Source organism: Schistocerca nitens, chromosome 1 (genome assembly GCF_023898315.1).
Source record: "Schistocerca nitens isolate TAMUIC-IGC-003100 chromosome 1, iqSchNite1.1, whole genome shotgun sequence".
NCBI classification, from domain to species: domain Eukaryota; kingdom Metazoa; phylum Arthropoda; class Insecta; order Orthoptera; family Acrididae; genus Schistocerca; species Schistocerca nitens.
In genome coordinates, this window is record NC_064614.1 from 765077300 (window position 1) to 765096899 (window position 19600).

The 19600-nt window shown below is 42.7% G+C and overlaps 1 protein-coding gene across 1 annotated transcript in view; it reads right to left on the bottom strand.

Annotated features, from left to right (window-relative positions):
- LOC126199518 (odorant receptor 43a-like) overlaps positions 1-19229 on the bottom strand; it is a 63223-nt gene extending 43994 nt beyond the window's left edge. Inside the window, exons 1-2 of the mRNA XM_049936476.1 lie at positions 18939-19229; positions 4401-4550 (exon numbers count right to left, since the gene is read on the bottom strand). Coding sequence (XP_049792433.1) covers positions 4401-4550; positions 18939-19229 — 441 coding nt within the window. The remainder of the gene's footprint in view (positions 1-4400; positions 4551-18938) is intronic.
- Between the last annotated feature and the right edge of the window lie 371 nt (positions 19230-19600).

The following is a 19600-nucleotide window of genomic DNA, read 5'->3' on the forward strand; positions in this document are numbered from 1 at the left end:
AATAAAAAAATGGGGGTTCCTATTCAAAAAAACGCATTTGATATCCGTTTGACCTACGTCAGCGCCATCTAGCGGGCTAACCATAGAGCCATCTGGATTTTCCCCTTCAAGCTAGACAAGTTTCGTTCTTTGCAGTTTCTTCGTTTGCGGCTTATTTCGTGAGATATTTGGCCCGGTCACGATCAATGGACCAATGGGTCAATGGATGTTTATGTGTCCTCCTAAATGTTCATAAGAATATCGTGTAAAAATTTGAAGTAAATCAGTCAAGAACTTTTCAAGATTTTTGGTAACAATGTTTCCCCTTTATACATTACACATTCATTTATATATTATAAAATACATGGCATAAGTCCGTCCGAATGTTCATAAGACTATTGTGTACAAATTTGCAGTAAATCGTTGCAGAAATTTTCGACATTTTCGACATAATGGTATTCCCCTGTTATACATTACATACATATTTATATATTGTATACATTAAATTGTACATAGCCTGTGTCCCAATATCATTAGAGTATCTTGTAACTAGTCTAGATAAATTGGTCAAGAACTTTTCGTGGTTTTGATAACAATGTTTCCCCTTTGTACGTTACATATATACTTATACAGCATATATATTAAAAAATTAAATGTGTTATGTCCATATCAATCTACATTAGAGTATTGTGTACAAATTTGACGTAAATTGGCCAAGAACTTTTCTAGATTTTTGGTAAAGTTTCCCATTTACATGTTGCATATGTAGTTATGTATTTAAAATATATAGCCTACGTGTATCCGAATATACGAAGGTTGTTCACTAAAGAATGATCATTTTTTTTTGTCAACATACCTTAACCATCCTCATTATTTCGATGGTTCTCCTCAAAGTAGTCTCCGATGAATGCGATGCACTTGTCCCAGCGTTTCTGCCAGTGTTCAGATACGTGCTGGAAACCATTTTTTGAGAGGTCCTTCAAAATCGCCTCCGCAGCCTTCACCACTCCTTCTGATGACTGATAACGCCTCCCACGAAGTCGTTTTTTCATGTTAGGGAATAGAAAAAATTCACATGGAGCTAAATCCGGACTATAGGGAGGGTGAGGGATACACTTCACTTAGATTTTTGCAACATATTCAGCAAAAACATTCGCATTTGGCGGCCGCGAATTATCGTGGTGCAGCATCCGGCCTGCTTCACGAGAATGTGGTCTTTTGCGCCTAATATGGGCAATTTTGTTCAGGGCTTCCTTGTTCAATTGTCCAGTTACTGATGTGTGTGTAGGTACAACATGCTGATAAACCATTCTATGAATATCAAAGAATGAGATGACCGTAGCTTTCCCAGCAGAAGCAACCGCTTTTGCTTTTATGGGGGTTGGAGATGAATGACATTTCCACACTGAGCTTTGCTGTTTGCTCTCAGAATCAAAATGATGTAGCCACGTTCATCAGCAATGATTATATTTGAAAGAAACTCCGGATCTTCCTCTAACATCAACTTTAACAGCATGCATACCTGCACGCGAACGTCCTTATATTCGGAAATCAACAGTCCTGGAACCTATCGCGCACAAACGGGTGTCATGTGTAATTTTTCTGTCACCAACGTGTGGGTGGCGCCCAGTGAAATGTTCAGTGTTTCAGAAAGTGATATTTAGGTAATTCGTCGATCGTCTCTCACAATGACAACAAAAGTGTTGATGTTTCCTTCCGTAAGAACAGTAAATGGAGCACCGGGCCCATCTACCTTTGAAACTGATTGTCTCCCCTCTTTAAACATTTTAAACCACCTTCGAGCTGTGCTGTAGGGAAGAACAGACTCTCCAATGGCCTCCTGCACCATTGCATAAGCCTCAGCTGAAGATTTGTTGAGACGAAAGCAGAATTCCAAAGCCGCATATTGTTCCTCGCGTGTTACTTCCATTGCAGCGGTAGGCGATACTGTATATGTCTGATCTTGCCTGCCTCTCGCAGGCGGGAACCAGGAGTCCCAACAATGAAACTACTATGGCGTGTTGTTGCACATTAATCTAACAGAATATAAGTTTAAATTTTAGCGCGAGAAGTTATGAGCATAAAATATTATGATCATTCTTTATTGAACAGCCGTCGTAAGTAGACTGATAAGTTAAGGAATGGGGAGGTTTTCCGGGGAAGATCGTCGTCCAAGGGAACATAAGGAAATCACTGAGAAGAAGAAGGGACAGGATGTTAGGACATGATTAACGACATCAGGGAATTACTTTCATGGTACTAGAGGGGGTTGTAGAGGGTAAAAACTCAAGGGGAAGACAGAGATTCGTATGCACCCAACACATAACTGAGCATATACCATGAGATGAAGACGTTGGCACAGGCGGACCGCATTAAACCAGCCAGAAGACTGACGACATGGAAAAAATGAGTTTGTTTGGCTCTAATCACTGGTATGAGGTTTGTTACTTATGAAATGAATAAACGAAGTAAATTGTATGAATTGTTATCCGTTCAGAGCAACCAATTCGGTTAATTTGAACAACTGATGACTTTAATGTTTCCTAAAGATAGGAGTCCCGCATTTGTTTTAGGAAACCCGGACAGGTTTCGTACCAAGTGGTCTGGCATAACCACAAGCGCCGAAATGAAGACGAGGAACGCAAGACCAGAGAAGGTGGTGAAACGACGTCGGCCAATGGTGCGTGATTGCGACCGCGCCACGACAGGAGCGACACCTGCAAGGAGTGAATATAAGCGCCGATCCTGCCAGCCTCGCTCGGACAGTAGTGGAAAGTATTCACGGAGTATTAGCACGGCCTAGCAGAGTGTGCTACGAGTGACGTGTGTTAACTTGCAGGAACATTGTGTATAGCCAGGACTCGGATTATGTTGCATGTCGCCAGTCGCTTGCGACATCTTTGTACATTACGGTTAAGTGTTGTCAACCTGCTTTATAGAAATAAAACTACTGACGTTATTTGGTAGAATTGTTGTATAGCATTCCGAGACGCGGCATCCATTAGGCACCCTATACGAGACAAGTGGGCAAGACCCAACGCCACGTCTGTTCTCTCTGTTAACGATCTCTCACACATTTCCAATCGCCGCCGGTTAAGAATCAGGGAATTATAGTGGGAGGCAGTTTACAACTTTCAACCGGATCAGTTTGTAAACAACTGTTTAATCGTAGCATCTGTAACAAGAATTGCATATGTGGTAGGGATAATGAAGAAATCGTGTTTTGCTCTAAATACAGGAAAATACACTAAACTTACTTCTTGATGAAACTGTCAACGGAAACAGTGCTGCCGGTACTGCATAGAGTCGAAGCGCCAAGATTAGTAAAAACCACAAGAGGTTCCGATGGTACAATAGAAGAGAAACCGCGACTGATGGCCGAAGGGAACGTTTTATGTGCTTCGTCGAGTTGAATTTTAGGCTGTTCTCCGCCGCAGAACGCGTTTACATTTGGCGAAACCACTAGAAGCCTCTAATTCATATCGCGAAGCTTGATAGAGGTTCTCATATGATTTGGGTTGTCATATTGTGATGTTCTGCGGTCTTCTACTCACACTCTAAGGAAATATAACTTTTAAGGCGTAAACGTTGATTTAGGTGACCATGATCAGCCAGAGGTGCAGTCATTATTTTCGGCAGGTGACTGCGTCTTCTGAGATCATCATATCTTCCTCATACGACTTTTGGTAATCCAATACTGTTTGCCTATTACAAAAGCGAGTAATTGGATTTCTTTTTTGAAGTATTGGAGATGCAGGAGTTGCTAGTAAGTCACTGGTATTGCACTCGCTGGTCATCTTGAGCAAAAAGCTGCAAATTCGGCAACTGGAATGTCTCAAAACGTAATTTCATGAGTGTGAACGTGAGGACTATGGCAGCTATTGGATGATCAGTCTTGTATTGTCCACACAAAAACATGGGTATGTCGTGTCCCATTTTTAGCTTTATTTTATTTTATTCACATTGATTATTAGACGCATTTATCTGATGGCGTCCACAAAAAAACTAATTTCAGTATTAATTATATTTTGAAACGTAAATTAAGGGTCCTTAATTTCTTCCAAAACTTCTCAAATGTAGGGAACTGAATATTTTCATACAATGATACAGATTCGGTTGAACATCATTCAGGATCTACGTGAATCGATCCCCATGTGATGTTTCACTATATCGACGTAAAACGGCGGCCTTCCACCATATTCACATTAATTTACTCAACTTCTGTAAAAACTATCACTTAGCTGACTAGTTCAAACAAAGAAGTTAAGTTGGAGGCGTAGTTGTCATTGCAGAACTCTGCTTCTCTTCATTAATCTAACGAAAAATATGAGCTGTCATTACTAGTTAGACAAAAACTTTCCATGCGCGGAACTGTGTCATGTGTAATAGAATTTGCCAAATAGAAATCTGAAGGTCCTGACCTGCATGAAGATATACATGCGGCGTGACAGCTTCTGGTATCGGCGCCGGATTTCCTCACTGTTCTTTCGGCCCCTGTTGAAACGCCTCGATTCATGGAGCACTTGCAGCAGCTGGTGCAGAGTATTACTCTGGTAGATAAAGAACGAGGCCTGCCAACAGATAATACCAACAGCTATAATAGTACTTACTTGTAGACTGACTGCAAACATAATCAACTTTCATATTCAGTTCAAATCGCGAGTAGTAGTAAACTCACTGATTGTAAATCCAAATCCCCGTATTTCTAGTATATTCTGTAATTTAGGACAAATAGCAGAAAAGTAGACAGTAAATTACTCAGTACTCTGCTACATCCTGAAGAGAGTGTTGCCCATATAAAGGACTGGAATATAACTTTAAAGTATTACTGCTGGAAAATAAGTAAGACCGTTACTAGACGAGTCAGTTACGATAACAGAAGTGAGTAACGACAGGAAATTTTGCACGTGTTGGAGATTTTTGAGTTGGCCGTAAGTAGAAGTTGGTTGGGTACAGGGTGAGACTGCAGGTAAAAGTTTACAATGTATATTTGAAGAAGACGGAACAAAGATTCGGTTTAACGCCCCGTCGATATCTAGGTCATTAGAGATGGAGCACAAACGCCGATTGCGTCAAGGACAGCGAAGAAAATCGCCAGGGCTGTTTCAAAGGTACCATCCTGCCATTCACCTGGAAAGATTTAGGGAAATCAAGGAAACGTCGTTTTGATCAGCAGTATATCTATATGTTCTGACTCATAGTTCAGGTTTCTGCCGGTAACTGACGCAGCAGTCGCCGAAAAAAATCAAAGATTGCAGCAGTGAGAAAGTAAAATAGTTCGAGATGCTGCTGGCAGGAAATTTAAAGAAAATAATACAGTGGTGCTGGGAAATTTAAAAATGCAAGATGAAATTGAAAAATGCAGGGTAACAGTGGTGGTAAATTAATCAAATACAAGAACACAATGATGGTGGTAAATATAAAAATGGTGACATTGTAGAACTAGCCCAATTGTGCATTGTACTCCATACCCTCCTCTCCCCCTTTCCCACTCTCCCCTCCCCAGCACCCATGAGTCTTAGTCTAGTGTTCAAGTAAGACGGTCAGTCACTTGAACTGTGTAGAAATAGCACCAAGTTAGAAGATATGCAGTATTTCGGAAAACATACATTAGCTACGCTTGAACTAGCGTCGTTTTCAAAGATACATACACACTCACACACACACACATCTCTGTACTACGTACGTTAAATGCTGTACTCCTTACACATGCCATCTGTCTCTCTCTCTCTCTCTCTATTTATATCTCTCTCTCTCTTTCAAAGTAATCCAGGAACTTGTAACGCCGGAAATGCATATCCTCCTATTTCCATATATTGTACTATAATTCTTTTTCCTTGTTACGTCCTTCTGTGTCTTTATATATTGTAATTGTTTTACTATTTGTATATATATATATATATATATATATATATATATATATATATTTATGCGTTTATGTCGATGTATAATTGGTTGTTTTGTAAATATTATTTGCATTTTTACGCTGGGTCTTGCCTAGGGAAAACTATGCTATCGAACGAGTGTTTAGGATCTTTGGTTGTGTTGACTCTGCCGCGTGGAGCGCGGGGGGGGGGGGGGAGCAGAGAGAGAGAGAGAGAGAGAGAGAGAGAGAGAGAGTGAGTCTGGCGGGGGTGGTGGAGTGGAGCAGGTGTGTTGTGTGACGCTCCCGCGAGTTGCCGCGCTTTCGGAGTTTAGCAGCATGTAATTGCGCTCGACTTGCGATGATAGTTTCTGACATGGTGTCGCGGACGGGAAGCATTAGCTGGCGCACATCAAAAGCCCGTTTCGTCTGGTGACCGTGTCGAGAAGAAGGCGCGCCAACATCCAGATTCTGCAACAGCGACGGCCGACAATGAGTGACTGTCGCCACCTCCTCGATCGACGGCTTCAAACCTTCAATCAACCAACAAGGAAGACTGGAAGCACGTAAAGTTTTAGAACTGTATGGCAGACCTCAGCTTTTCAAACTTTTAAAATTGTTGCATCACAAAAATTACAGCAACTTAGCATGAACGTTTGTTGCTCATTGTCCCAATTGCATTACCAAGCAGGGTCCCTTCCTTTTCCGGAATGAACCCGAGTGTCGTTGAAATTCAAACGCCAGCATCATTCGATTTCACTGCTTTACTATCAAAGTTCAGTTAAGGTATTCCTAGCTGGCTGCAATATTTAGATTACACAAGCACAAAGTAAGAGCGCGAGTTTTGTTACCGTATTTTAGCTTACCTGTGACTGCAGCTCAGCTTGGTACGTACTAAATTTTACTATTGTTAATTGTTCAGAATCATTTAATTCAAGTTCAAAGTTAAATCTCTTCTTTCTAAATTGTGTGGATTCAAGTAGCTTTTGAAATGATTGTTGAGGTAGTCCAAGACTAACCGTATTTGACTGAATTTCGATGTGCTTCAGAAAGAAAGCTCACTATTAACTTCAGTCACTAAATTAACTTTCCATCTTCCGGTTTTATTAATTCTTTTGCTACATTGAGTCAGAGTGTAGCGAAATTTATTACTTCTGAAAAACTTTCAGTTTTCACACTACACATGTCAACCTTCAGTTGCCACGCTTCTAGTGCTAATTATATGTGTAATAACCTTTCTTTTTGAGTTACTATAGTAATTGTCCTTAGGACTGGCGACCGTAATTTCCCCCAAATCTCAAATATCTAATTACCGCTAGTTAATTGTTAACGTAACGGCCGCACATTTACTTTCTTTATTAACTTTACCCCTTTTCAAAATTAATTTCCACCAGTTTCATTAGCATTTTTCCTTTCATTTAGATGTAACCCTTTCCTCCCTCTTTACCGACAGATTAACTTCGGTGACGATTGCTTTTCCCAAATTTCGATTAGGTACACGCGGTTTAATTTTTCAGTCATTAAGTTCGATAAGTGAGGGGGAGGTTACAAACTGCGTGTTTTTGGAAAGGTTTATTTCATTTTATTACACGCGTATGCACACACACACACATACACACACACACACACCCGCGCGCGCAAACACTGCACAATAATGCTTGTCCTCTGTATGTACTGTCCTCTCTGGTCATTCAATTTAAGACACACACACACACACACACGCACACGCACACGCACACGCACACACACACACACACACACACACACACACACACACACACACACACACGCGCGCGCGCGCGCACGCACACGCTCTGTATTGATATACTGCTTACGTACGTGCAGCCACTTGCTGTTTGGCCTAGAAGAGAGAGAGAGAGAGAGAGAGAAAGAGAGGGAGACAGTGACCTTAAGGAGGATGTTCACATCTCTGCAGTGGGAGTGTCTGGTAAGACCTCGAATGGCCTGCTAAGAGAGACGACTCTTATCAACTCTCCTAATCTTACGTCAGATTCCATTTCTCTCTTTCTCCTTGTAATTCTTACTTGCATGCAATAGTTCAGGAGTTATTTGCAAACGATTCATTTTTAAAAATGGAATTGAGATTCATTGTACCATTAAACTAGGAACGCCACATGTGGTATGAGGATAGAATCACACCTCATACTCGTGGGCTTAGCGTAATAGAACATAGATGTTGAGTTTTTGTGGTAATAAACTATCATTTTGAATTGCATCAATTGTAGTAATAATAAACAAATCTTCCAAAGAAAAATACTTTCGATAAAAAATTTTATTACACACGACTTTACATTAGTCTAATAATTTCATTAATTCTTCAATTTAATCTTCGTAAAATAAAAAAGAATTACTTTGCTCTAAAGCAAATGTTCTCTCTAATGTCTAGGCGGCTGTCTAATTATTTTATTAATATCTTCCTCAGTTTAACGCGAGTACCTGTTTAATAATTTCGTCAATGTCTTCATCAATTTCATCTTCATGCAGACCATTATCAGCATCGACACCAAGTATTGGATTTTGGGAACAGATACGAGAGATTGTATTTGATTTCAAAGGAGAACTAAAAATATAGGCAGTATTACATCTAGCACCTCGGCATATAACAGAGTGCAGCGTCTATAGTAGCACCCAGCTGGAGTTCTGTTCTACCTCCGAGGAGGCTAGCGGTCACTGACAACCGATTTGATATGTGAGACATGCTTGCTTGTATTACCTTGTACTCTTTAAACAGCAATATTTCAATAATTCGCCTTACTGCAAATCTGTGGTCAGCCACAACACAGAGAGAAACATTTGAGTTCCTGGAACACGCATATCTTTTTCCTCTAACTTTGAAATGCAGAGATACAACACGCACTTTAGAGATTCACTTTCTTTGATTATGCCTATCTCGAAGCTTGCATAATTCTGAGACGATGTACCTTAAGAATTTGGAAAACTGAAATGCGATGCTTCGTCAGTAAGATAGAACTTGCTGGCTAGTGCTTATTAAGCACATCTTTTGCCTGTCGGAACTTGTTGTATGAGCGTGGTGAGGTGTCGGAAACTTGTTATTGTTGCTGCATCATCAGAGACGTAATCTTCGTCGTGGTGATCGTCATTATTTAATGCTTTCTTCGTTGCCTCCAGCGTCTTTTATGATTCTTAAACCGAGTGTTGTAATGATTAATTTGTGCTCTGAACAAAATTCTGCCAAACAGCTTATCTTTCGTTCCTTGCCTCCAGTCTACATTTTCTTCTGTATTCCCTTCTCCTGTTTATCCTGCTATCAGATTCCAGTCCTTCATCACTATTAAATTTTCACCTTCCTTAAAGTCTGAATAAATAATAATAAAGACCGTTAACTGAGAAAAGCAAGACTCACACATCCTAAGTTTCAAGCTACTTTGTGTTCAGAGGTCCAGTCGCGCTTTAGCATAACAAAATGTTAGTTCCCATAGTCTGTTCTAACATTCGAGATGGTAGGTCATAGAGATTATAGAAGGGTACCTAACCCACGCTGATAATATTTCTTTTATTTCGCAAGGAGGTTAAACAGTATTTTCTTACTAATGTCTCATGAAACAGTCTGCATTAAGACTGCATGAAAATTTCTTTGTTAAGTGCAGAGGAGAGACCAGACAGACAAGTGGTCAGAAGTGTCTGCTAAAAATTTGGAAAGAGAATTGTGTGCAACTTGGATGATATGTGGACGAGTATTAGAGTAAGAGTTTCTACATCTACATCTACATTTATACTCCGCAAGCTACCCAACGGTGTGTGGCGGAGGGCACTTTACGTGCCACTGTCATTACCTCCCTTTCCTGTTCCAGTCGCGTATGGTTCGCGGGAAGAACGACTGTCTGAAAGCCTCCGTGCACGCTCTAATCTCTCTAATTTTACATTCGTGATGTGCTCGGGAGGTATAAGTAGGGGGAAGCAATACATTCGATACCTCATCCAGAAACGCACCCTCTCGAAACCTGGCGAGCAAGCTACACCGCGATGCAGAGCGCCTCTCTTGCAGAGTCTGCTACTTGAGTTTATTAAACATCTCCGTAACGCTATCACGGTTACCAAATAACCCTGTGACGAAACGCGCCGCTCTTCTTTGGATCTTCTCTATCTCCTCCGTCAACCCGATCTGGTACGGATCCCACACTGATGAGCAATACTCAGGTATAGGTAGAACGAGTGTTTTGTAAGCCACCTCCTTTGTTGATGGACTACATTTTCTAAGCACTCTCCCAATGAATCTCAACCTGGTACCCGCCTTACCAACAATTAATTTTATATGATCATTCCACTTCAAATCGTTCCGCACGCATACTCCCAGATATTTTACGGAAGTAACTGCTACCAGTGTTTGTTCCGCTATCATATAATCATACAATAAAGGATCCTTCTTTCTATGTATTCGCAATACATTACATTGGTCTATGTTAAGGGACAGTTGCCACTCCCTGCACCAAGTGCCTATCCGCTGCAGATCTTCCTGCATTTCGCTACAATTTTCTAATGCTGCAACTTCTCTGTATACTACAGCATCATCCGCGAAAAGCCGCATGGAACTTCCGACACTATCTACTAGGTCATTTATATATATTGTGAAAAGCAATGGTCCCATAACACTCCCCTGTGGCACGCCAGAGGTTACTTCAACGTCTGTAGACGTCTCTCCATTGATAACAACATGCTGTGTTCTGTTTGCTAAAAACTCTTCAATCCAGCCACACAGCTGGTCTGATATTCCGTAGGCTCTTACTTTGTTTATCAGGCGACAGTGCGGAACTGTATCGAACGCCTTCCGGAAGTCAAGAAAAATAGCATCTACCTGGGAGCCTGTATCTAATATTTTCCGGGTCTCATGAACAAATAAAGCGAGTTGGGTCTCACACGATCGCTGTTTCCGGAACCCATGTTAATTCCTATATAGTAGATTCTGGGTTTCCAAAAACGACATGATACTCGAGCAAAAGACATGTTCTAAAATTCTACAACAGATCGACGTCAGAGATATAGGTCTATAGTTTTGCGCATCTGCTCGACGACCCTTCTTGAAGACTGGGACTACCTGTGATCTTTTCCAATCATTTGGAACCCTCCGTTCCGCTAGAGACTCGCGGTACACGTCTGTTAGAAGGGGGGGCAAGTTCTTTCGCGTACTCTGTGTAGAATCGAATTGGTATCCCGTCAGGTCCAGTGGACTTTCCTCTGTTGAGTGATTCCAGTTGCTTTTCTATTCCTTGGACACTTATTTCGATGTCAGCCATTTTTTCGTATGTGCGAGGATTTAGAGGAGGAACTGCAGTGCGATCTTCCTCTGTGAAACAGCTTTGGAAAAAGGTGTTTAGTATTTCAGCTTTACGCGTGTCATCCTCTGTTTCAATGCCATCATCATCCAGGAGTGTCTGGATATGCTGTTTCGAGCCACTTACTGATTTAACGTAAGACCAGAACTTCCTAGGATTTTCTGTCAAGTCGGTACATAGAATTTTACTTTCGAATTCACTGAACGCTTCATGCATAGCCCTCCTTACGCTAACTTTGACATCGTTTAGCTTCTGTTTGTCTGAGAGGTTTTGGCTGCGTTTAAACTTGGAGTGAAGCTCTCTTTGCTTTCGCAGTAGCTTCGTAACTTTTTTGTTGTACCACGGTGGGTTTTTCCCGTCCCTCACAGTTTTACTCGAAACGTACCTGTCTAAAACGCATTTTACGATTGCCTTGAATTTTTCCCATAAACACTCAACATTGTCAGTGTCGGAACAGAAATTTTCGTTTTGATCTATTAGGTAGTCTGAAATCTGACTTCTATTACTCTTGCTAAACAGATAAACTTTCCTCCCTTTTTTTTATATTCCTATTAACTTCCATATTCAGGGATGCTGCAACGGCCTTATGATCACTGATTCCCTGTTCTGCACATACAGAGTCGAAAAGTTCGGGTCTGTTTGTTATCAGTAGGTCTAAGATGTTATCTCCACGAGTCGGTTCTCTGTTTAATTTCTCGAGGTAATTTTCGGATAGTGCTCTCAGTATAATGTCACTCGATGCTCTGTCCCTACCATCCGTCCTAAACATCTGAGTGTCCCAGTCTATATCTGGTAAATTGAAATCTCCACCTAAGACTATAACATGCTGAGAAAATTTATGTGAAATGTATTCCAAATTTTCTCTCAGTTGTTCTGCCACTAATGCTGCTGAGTCGGGAGGTCGGTAAAAGGAGCCAATTATTAACCTAGCTCGGTTGTTGAGTGTAGCCTCCACCCATAATAATTCGCAGGAACTATCCACGGCCGGCCGGTGTGGCCGTGCGTTTCTAAGCGCGTCACCGCGTGACCGCTACGGTCGCAGGTTCGAATCCTGCCTCGGGCATGGATGTGTGTGGTGTCCTTAGATTAGTTAGGTTTAAGTAGTTCTAAGTTCTAGGGGACTGATGACCTCAGTAGTTAAGTCCCATAGTGCTCAGAGCCATTAGAACTATCCACTTCTACTTCACTACAGGATAAACTACTACTAACAGCGACGAACACTCCACCACCGGTTGCGTGCAATCTATCCTTTGTAAACACCGTCTGTACTTTTGTAAAAATTTCGGCAGAATTTATCTCTGGCTTCAGCCAGCTTTCAGTACCTATAACGATTTCAGCTTCGGTGCTTTCTATCAGCGCTTGAAGTTCCGGTACTTTACCAACGCAGCTTCGACAGTTGACAATTACAATACCGATTGCTGCTTGGTACCCGCATGTCCTGACTTTGCCCCGCACCCGTTGAGGCTGTTGCCCTTTCTGTACTTGCCCAAGGCCATCTAACCTAAAAAACCGCCCAGCCCACGCCACACAACCCCTGCTACCCGTGTAGCCGCTTGTTGCGTGTAGTGGACTCCTGACCTATCCAGCGGAACCCGAAACCCCACCACCCTATGGCGCAAGTCGAGGAATCTGCAGCCCACATGGTCGCAGAACCGTCTCAGCCTCTGATTCAGTCCCTCCACTCGGTTCTGTAACAAAGGTCCGCAGTCAGTCCTGTCGACGATGCTGCAGATGGTGAGCTCTGCTTTCATCCCGCTAGCGAGACTGGCAGTCTTCACCAAATCAGATAGCGGCCGGAAGCCAGAGAGGATTTCCTCCGATCCATAGCGACACACATCATTGGTGCCGACATGAGCGACCACCTGCAGATGGGTGCACCCTGTACCCTTCATGGCATCCGGAAGGACCCTTTCCACATCTGGAATGAGTCCCCCCGGTATGCACACGGAGTGCACATTGGTTTTCTTCCCCTCTCTTGCTGCCATTTCCCTAAGGGGCCCTATTACGCGCCAGTAAGCCCACCCTCTGCGACCGCCCGGATCTTGCAGACTGAGGGGCAATCTCTGGAACAGGACAAGCAGCCATGTCAGGCCAAAGATCAGTATCAGCCTGAGACAGAGCCTGAAACCGGTTCGTCAGACAAACTGGAGAGGTCTTCCGTTCAGCCCTCTGGAATGTCTTTCGCCCCCTACCACACCTTGAGACGACCTCCCACTCTACCACAGGTGAGGGATCAGCCTCAATGTGGGCAGTATCCCGGGCAACCACAGTCGTAGTCCGATCGGGGGATGCGTGGGACGAGCTGGCCATCCCCGACAAACCCCCATCCGGACCCCCACAGTGATGCCCATTGGCAACAGCCTCAAGCTGTGTGACCGAAGCCAACACTGCCTGAAGCTGGGAGCGAAGGGATGCCAACTCAGCCTGCATCCGAACACAGCAGTTGCAGTCCCTATCCATGCTAAAAACTGTTGTGCAAAGAATGTCTGAACTAATCTACAGAGAGCGCAAACAAATCGACAAAATTTAAACGGTTATTAAAATACAAGATTGCCTAGTAAATGCAGTAATGCTGCTACTTGCGTACTGCTGACACACTGCTCGTCGGCGGAAGGAGACTACGCGATTTTACACTATTCAGGTACTAAAACGCGATGCTACAACTCTCAAATACTATAATATGCCCGAAATTTATGACTTAAACAATGCAAGTACCAAAACACGCAAAGAAATTAAGAATTAAACTATGTAACAAATGAGTGAGCTAGGAGTATACGACTTGCTGCTGCCGCTGCTTATCCAACGGCGGCAGGAAGCACACTGACTGTGACCAACCGACACTGGCCGTTCAAAACAAAAACAGAAGACAAACGACTACGCGAATTTACACTATTCAGGTACTAAAACGCGACGCTACAACTCTCAAATACTATAATACGCCCGAAATTTATGAATTAAACAATGCAAGTACCAAAAACACGCAAAGAAATTAAGAATTAAACAATGTAACAAATGAGTGAGCTAGGAGTATACGACTTACTGCTGCAGCTGGTTATCCAACGGCGGCAGGGAGCACACTGACTGTGACCAACCGACACTGGCCGTTCAAAACAAAAACAGAAGACAAACGACTACGCGAATTTACACTATTCAGGTACTAAAACGCGACGCTACAACTCTCAAATACTATAATACGCCCGAAATTTATGAATTAAACAATGCAAGTACCAAAAACACGCAAAGAAATTAAGAATTAAACAATGTAACAAATGAGTGAGCTAGGAGTATACGACTTACTGCTGCAGCTGGTTATCCAACGGCGGCAGGGAGCACACTGACTGTGACCAACCGACACTGGCCGTTCAAAACAAAAACAGAAGACAAACGACTACGCGTATTTACACTATTCAGGTACTAAAACGCGATGCTACAACTCTCAAATACTATAATACGCCTGAAATTTATGACTTAAACAATGCAAGTACCAAAAACACGCAAAGAAATTAAGAATTAAACTATGTAACAAATGAGTGAGCTAGGAGTATACGACTTGCTGCTGCAGCTAGTTATCCAACGGCGGCCGGGAGCACACAGCTTTGGAAGACTGGCGGTGAAGAATGGAGAAAGAACAGCATTCGACAACGTAAAGTGAAGTATGATGTTCAAAATCTTCAGAAAAATAGGCGTATGCTGCAGGGCAAAGCGGGTATCACATAACATGTTCAAACAAGAAGACCGTAATAAGAACAGGAGACGAAGAAATATGTGCTCAGATTAAAAAGGATGGGGTAAAATATTTATCCTTTACTGTTCAACATGTATATCGAATAAGTAATCAAGTGAACACAATAAAACTTCAGAAATCGGTTTAAAAATTGGGGTGAAAACATATTAATGATAAAATTTGCTGATGACAGTGCTGTTCTCTGTGAAAATGAGGAAGAATTGCAGAACCTGTTGACTTAAATACACAGTCTATTCCTACTCAATGTGGACTGAGAGTAAACTAAAGAAAATGAAAGGAGCAACAGAAATGAGTTTAGCGACAAACTTACATCAAAACTGGGGGTGACGTAGCAGACTATGTCAGGAATTGCGCTGCCTTGTAAGCAAGTAACACGTGAAAGGTGAAGGAAAGAAGATGTAAGAAGTAATCTAGCTCAAACGGAGGGAGCATTCTAGTTGAAGGAAGTCTATTTGTATGAAACATAGTTCTTCAGTTATTGAAGAAATTGATGAGAGCGTGCTCCTGAGGCACAGTATTGTATCGAAGTAAAATATGGGCTGTGGAAAAAGAAAATGGAGTAGAATAGAAGAGTTTGAAATGTGGTTCGAGAGAAGTACGCTGAAAATTGAATGGACTGATAAAATAAGAAATCAGAACTAGCGAAGAAAGGAATACATGGAAGTCACAAACTTGAAGAAGCGACAGGATGGCAGGACATGCGTTAAGACAACAGGTAATTAGTTTCTTTCGTGCATGTCTGACAGAACAGACACTGTTGACGATCTACAGCACTCGAAAAACATCTAAATGTATTCGCTGACTACGAATTCGATAACGTCAGCTGTTTAGGTACATATCTACTATGCGAGTGTGACATATGAAAATTTGTGTTGGGTCGCGACTCGAACCCGAGCTGTCAGCTTAACCATTTCGGCTATCTGTGCACTATTGGAAATCCGAAGTGGTTAAGGCGCTCGCATGCGGCAAGCTGGAAATCCGGTTTCGAGGTCCAGTCCGTCACAAATTTTCATATGCCACTACTGAGTAGTAGATCTGTAGCTACACAGCTGATTTTATGGAATTCACAATTAGCCAATAAATTTTAGAAGAGCAAGTATCAGATATTTTGAGAGGTCTGTAGAGAGCAAAATTAGTAGGGGAAGACAGAGATCGAAATTTATACAACTAATTATGTAGGGCTGTAAGAGTAAGTGCTGCTTTCAGATATAGGTTGCCAGAGGAGAAGAAACCACAGCATGTTACATGAAACCAAACAGAAGACAAATGACTACAAAAAGTCTCATTAAGTCGAAACTGATCCACGTAATAAGAGAAATATGAAATATGGCACTCGAAAAGCTAAGTCAGGTGACAGAAACATTAATAAGTAAGCAACAACCATTAGACCGAGCGAGGTGACGCAGTGGTTAGCACACTGAAGTCGCATTCGGGAGGACGACAATTCAAACCCGTGTCCAGCCATCCTGTTTTAGCTTTTCCATTATTTCTTTAAATCGCTTGAGGCAAATGCCTTTCCTTCGAAAGGGCATGGCCGACTTCCTTCCGTGATTCGATGGGACTGATGGACTTGCTGTTTGGCCCCCTCCCCCAAACCAACCAACCAATCAACCACTAGAAGTTGTGATTAAACAGCGGTTTTAAAAGGCATCTTGCTTTCTGTTTGGAACGTCCTGTCACTGTTCACTTCCTTGGTGGAGATCCATGCGCTACTTGTAATTATTGCGAGCACATCGTGCATGAGACAAACAGCAAAGTAGATTAGATGCCTTGAGCGGATTGTACGCTGACCAAAGTGAGCGAGTAGCTGGATTATTGCTCATCTCAAGGTCATGCATTTGGGCTTTGAAATACTGTCTCTCACGACGTAAAACGAGGTCGCGCGACCAATATGCAAGACACACGATAAGCACGTCACGTCTCATGAAAAAATACCACCATAGTACAAGTTTTCACACAAAATTAATTTTCAGTTTACTAAAGATATCACGTAGACTGAAGTTAACGTTATGTGCCCTTAATCCAAGAACTGCCAAATTATTGTTCTTCAACGTACATTTGTATTTGGGCTACCTGATTGACATGGAGACTGGAAAAATGAATGTAAAATAATAAAAAAGAAATGGAATGACCTTGAAGTTCAAAATGTTCAAATGTGTGTGAAATCTTATGGGACTTAAATGCTAAGGTCATCAGTCCCTAAGCTTACACACTACTTAACCTAAATTATCCTAAGGACAAACACACACACACCCATGCCCGAGGGAGGACTCGAATCTGCGCCGGGACCAGCCGCACAGTCCATGACTGCAGCGCCTTAGACCGCTCGGACCTTGAAGTACTTGATATATTTTAGACGATTCCCAAATGGGGATCATGGTAGCTAACGGGTTAAGGCCCATGTTCACAGGGAGATCGCTCCGAGTACCTGTCTGGCAGCAGGTCTACCGTTATTGGCCCCCTTCTTGAGCGGTGTACCGTAGGTCTCTAGAAGAGCGTAGCGTTCCAAAGGATTGGAAAAGGGCGCAGGTCATCCCCGTTTTCAAGAAGGGACGTCGAACAGATGTGCAGAACTATAGATCTATATCTCGTGCGTCTATCAGTTGTAGAATTTTTGAACACGTATTATGTTAGAGTATAATGACTTTTCTGGAGACTAGAAATGTACTCTGTAGGAATCAGCATGGGTTTCGGAAAAGACGATCGTGTGAAACTCAGCTCGCGCTATTCGTCCGCAAGACTCAGAGGGCCATAGACACGGGTTCACAGGTAGATACCGTGTTTCTTGACTTGCGCAAGTTCGTTAGATACAGTTCCCCACAGTCGTTTAATAAACAAAGTAAGAGCATATGGACTATCAGACCAGTTGTGTGATTGGATTGAAGAGTTCCTAGATAACAGAACGCAGCATGTCATTCTCAATGGAGAGAAGTCTTTCGAAGTAAGCGTGATTTCAGCTGTGCCGCTGGGGAGTGTGGGAGGACCGTTGCTTTTCACAATATACATAAATGACCTTGTGGGTGACATCGGAAGTTCACTGAGGCTTTTTGCGGATGATGCTGTGGTATATTGAGAGGTTGTAACAATGGAAAATTGTACTGAAACGCAGGAGGATCTGCAGCGAATTGACGCATGGTGCAGGGAATGGCAATTGAATTTCAATGTAGACAAGTGTAATATGCTGCGAATACTTAGAAAGGAAGATCCCTTATCTTTTAGCTACAATATAGCAGGTCAGCAACTGGAAGCAGTTAATTCCATAAATTATCTTGGAGTAGCAATTAGAAGTGATTTAAAATGGAATGACTAAATAAAATTAATCGTCAGTAAAGCAGATGCCAGACTGAGATTCATTGGAAGAATCTTAAGGAAATGCAATCCGAAAACAAAGGAAGTAGGTTACAGTACACTTGTTCGCTCACTGCTTGAATACTGCTCACCGGTGTGGGATCCATACCAGATAGGGTTGATGGAAGATATAGAGAAGATCCAACGAAGAGCAGCACGCTTCGTTACAGGATCATTTAGTAATCACGAAAGCGTTACGGAGATGATAGATAAACTCCAGTGGAAGACTCTGCTAGAGAGACGCTCAGTAGCTCGGTACGGGCTTTTGTTAAAGTTTCGAGAACATACCTTCACCGAGGAGTCAAGCAGTATATTGCTCCCTCCTACGTATATCTCGCGAAGAGACCATGCGGATGAAATCAGAGAGATTAGAGTCCACACAGAGGCATACCGACAATCTTTATTTCCACGAACAATAAGAGACTGGAATAGAAGGGAGAACCGATAGAGGTACTCAAGGTACCCTCCGCCACACACCGTCAGGTGCCTTGCGGAGTATGGATGTAGATGTAGATGGTTCTGACTGTAAATTCTACCAGCGGACAGTTACATGCTCACCCAGACTTCTGCCTGCGCAGCTACGCTCCTTCAGTACGCTGGCACAAGTCTGGGTTGTCGGCAGTCGGTTGCAGGTGACCACATACAGATGGACGGATCTGTGGACCAGCTCTTACGAAAACGTGTTACCTACCTTGGTCACAAATCCGAAAGAGACGAAAATGACGAGAGAGCAGAGTGCGATCTCGTCCAGCTCCTGTGAGGTGTCCATGATGAGCTTGAGGGCGGTGAAAGACGGCAAGCAGGCGACAACGAGCATCGAGAAGGAGGCGGAGGCGGCGGCCCGGAAGCGGCCACGCCCCGTCTGGGGCCACCACAGGCCCAGCAGCCGGCGCAGGGACGCTCCAGAGCCCAGCAGCGCGCGCTCTTCAGTTCCCGCCTCCTCCATCAAGCTGTCAGATACAAACACAAATCCTTTATTCATCTCTGATTTTTTAGGATGGTTAGAATTAATCTTTTGCTGCTTAGAGGGCCGCTATAAAAAACGAATGACGGTAGGACAATGAAACGTTGTGTAAACATTTATAAAGACGTACGGAAGAGAAATAACAAATAAACCAGTGGAAGAAACACACTTTAATTTCCACTTGAGAGGGTAACATTTGTTTATTGCGTACCCTGTTTACATTCTAGGTTACGAACGTCACTCAAGGTGACGGCCATCCACATCCACGATAGCCTCCAACTGCAAAACAGATTGCTCTACTCCTGCATGAAACATCTCAGGTGCAATGTTGGCTACCTCTCTCGCTATCCTTATTTTACATCTCCAACGTGTGTTACTATCCCGTTGAA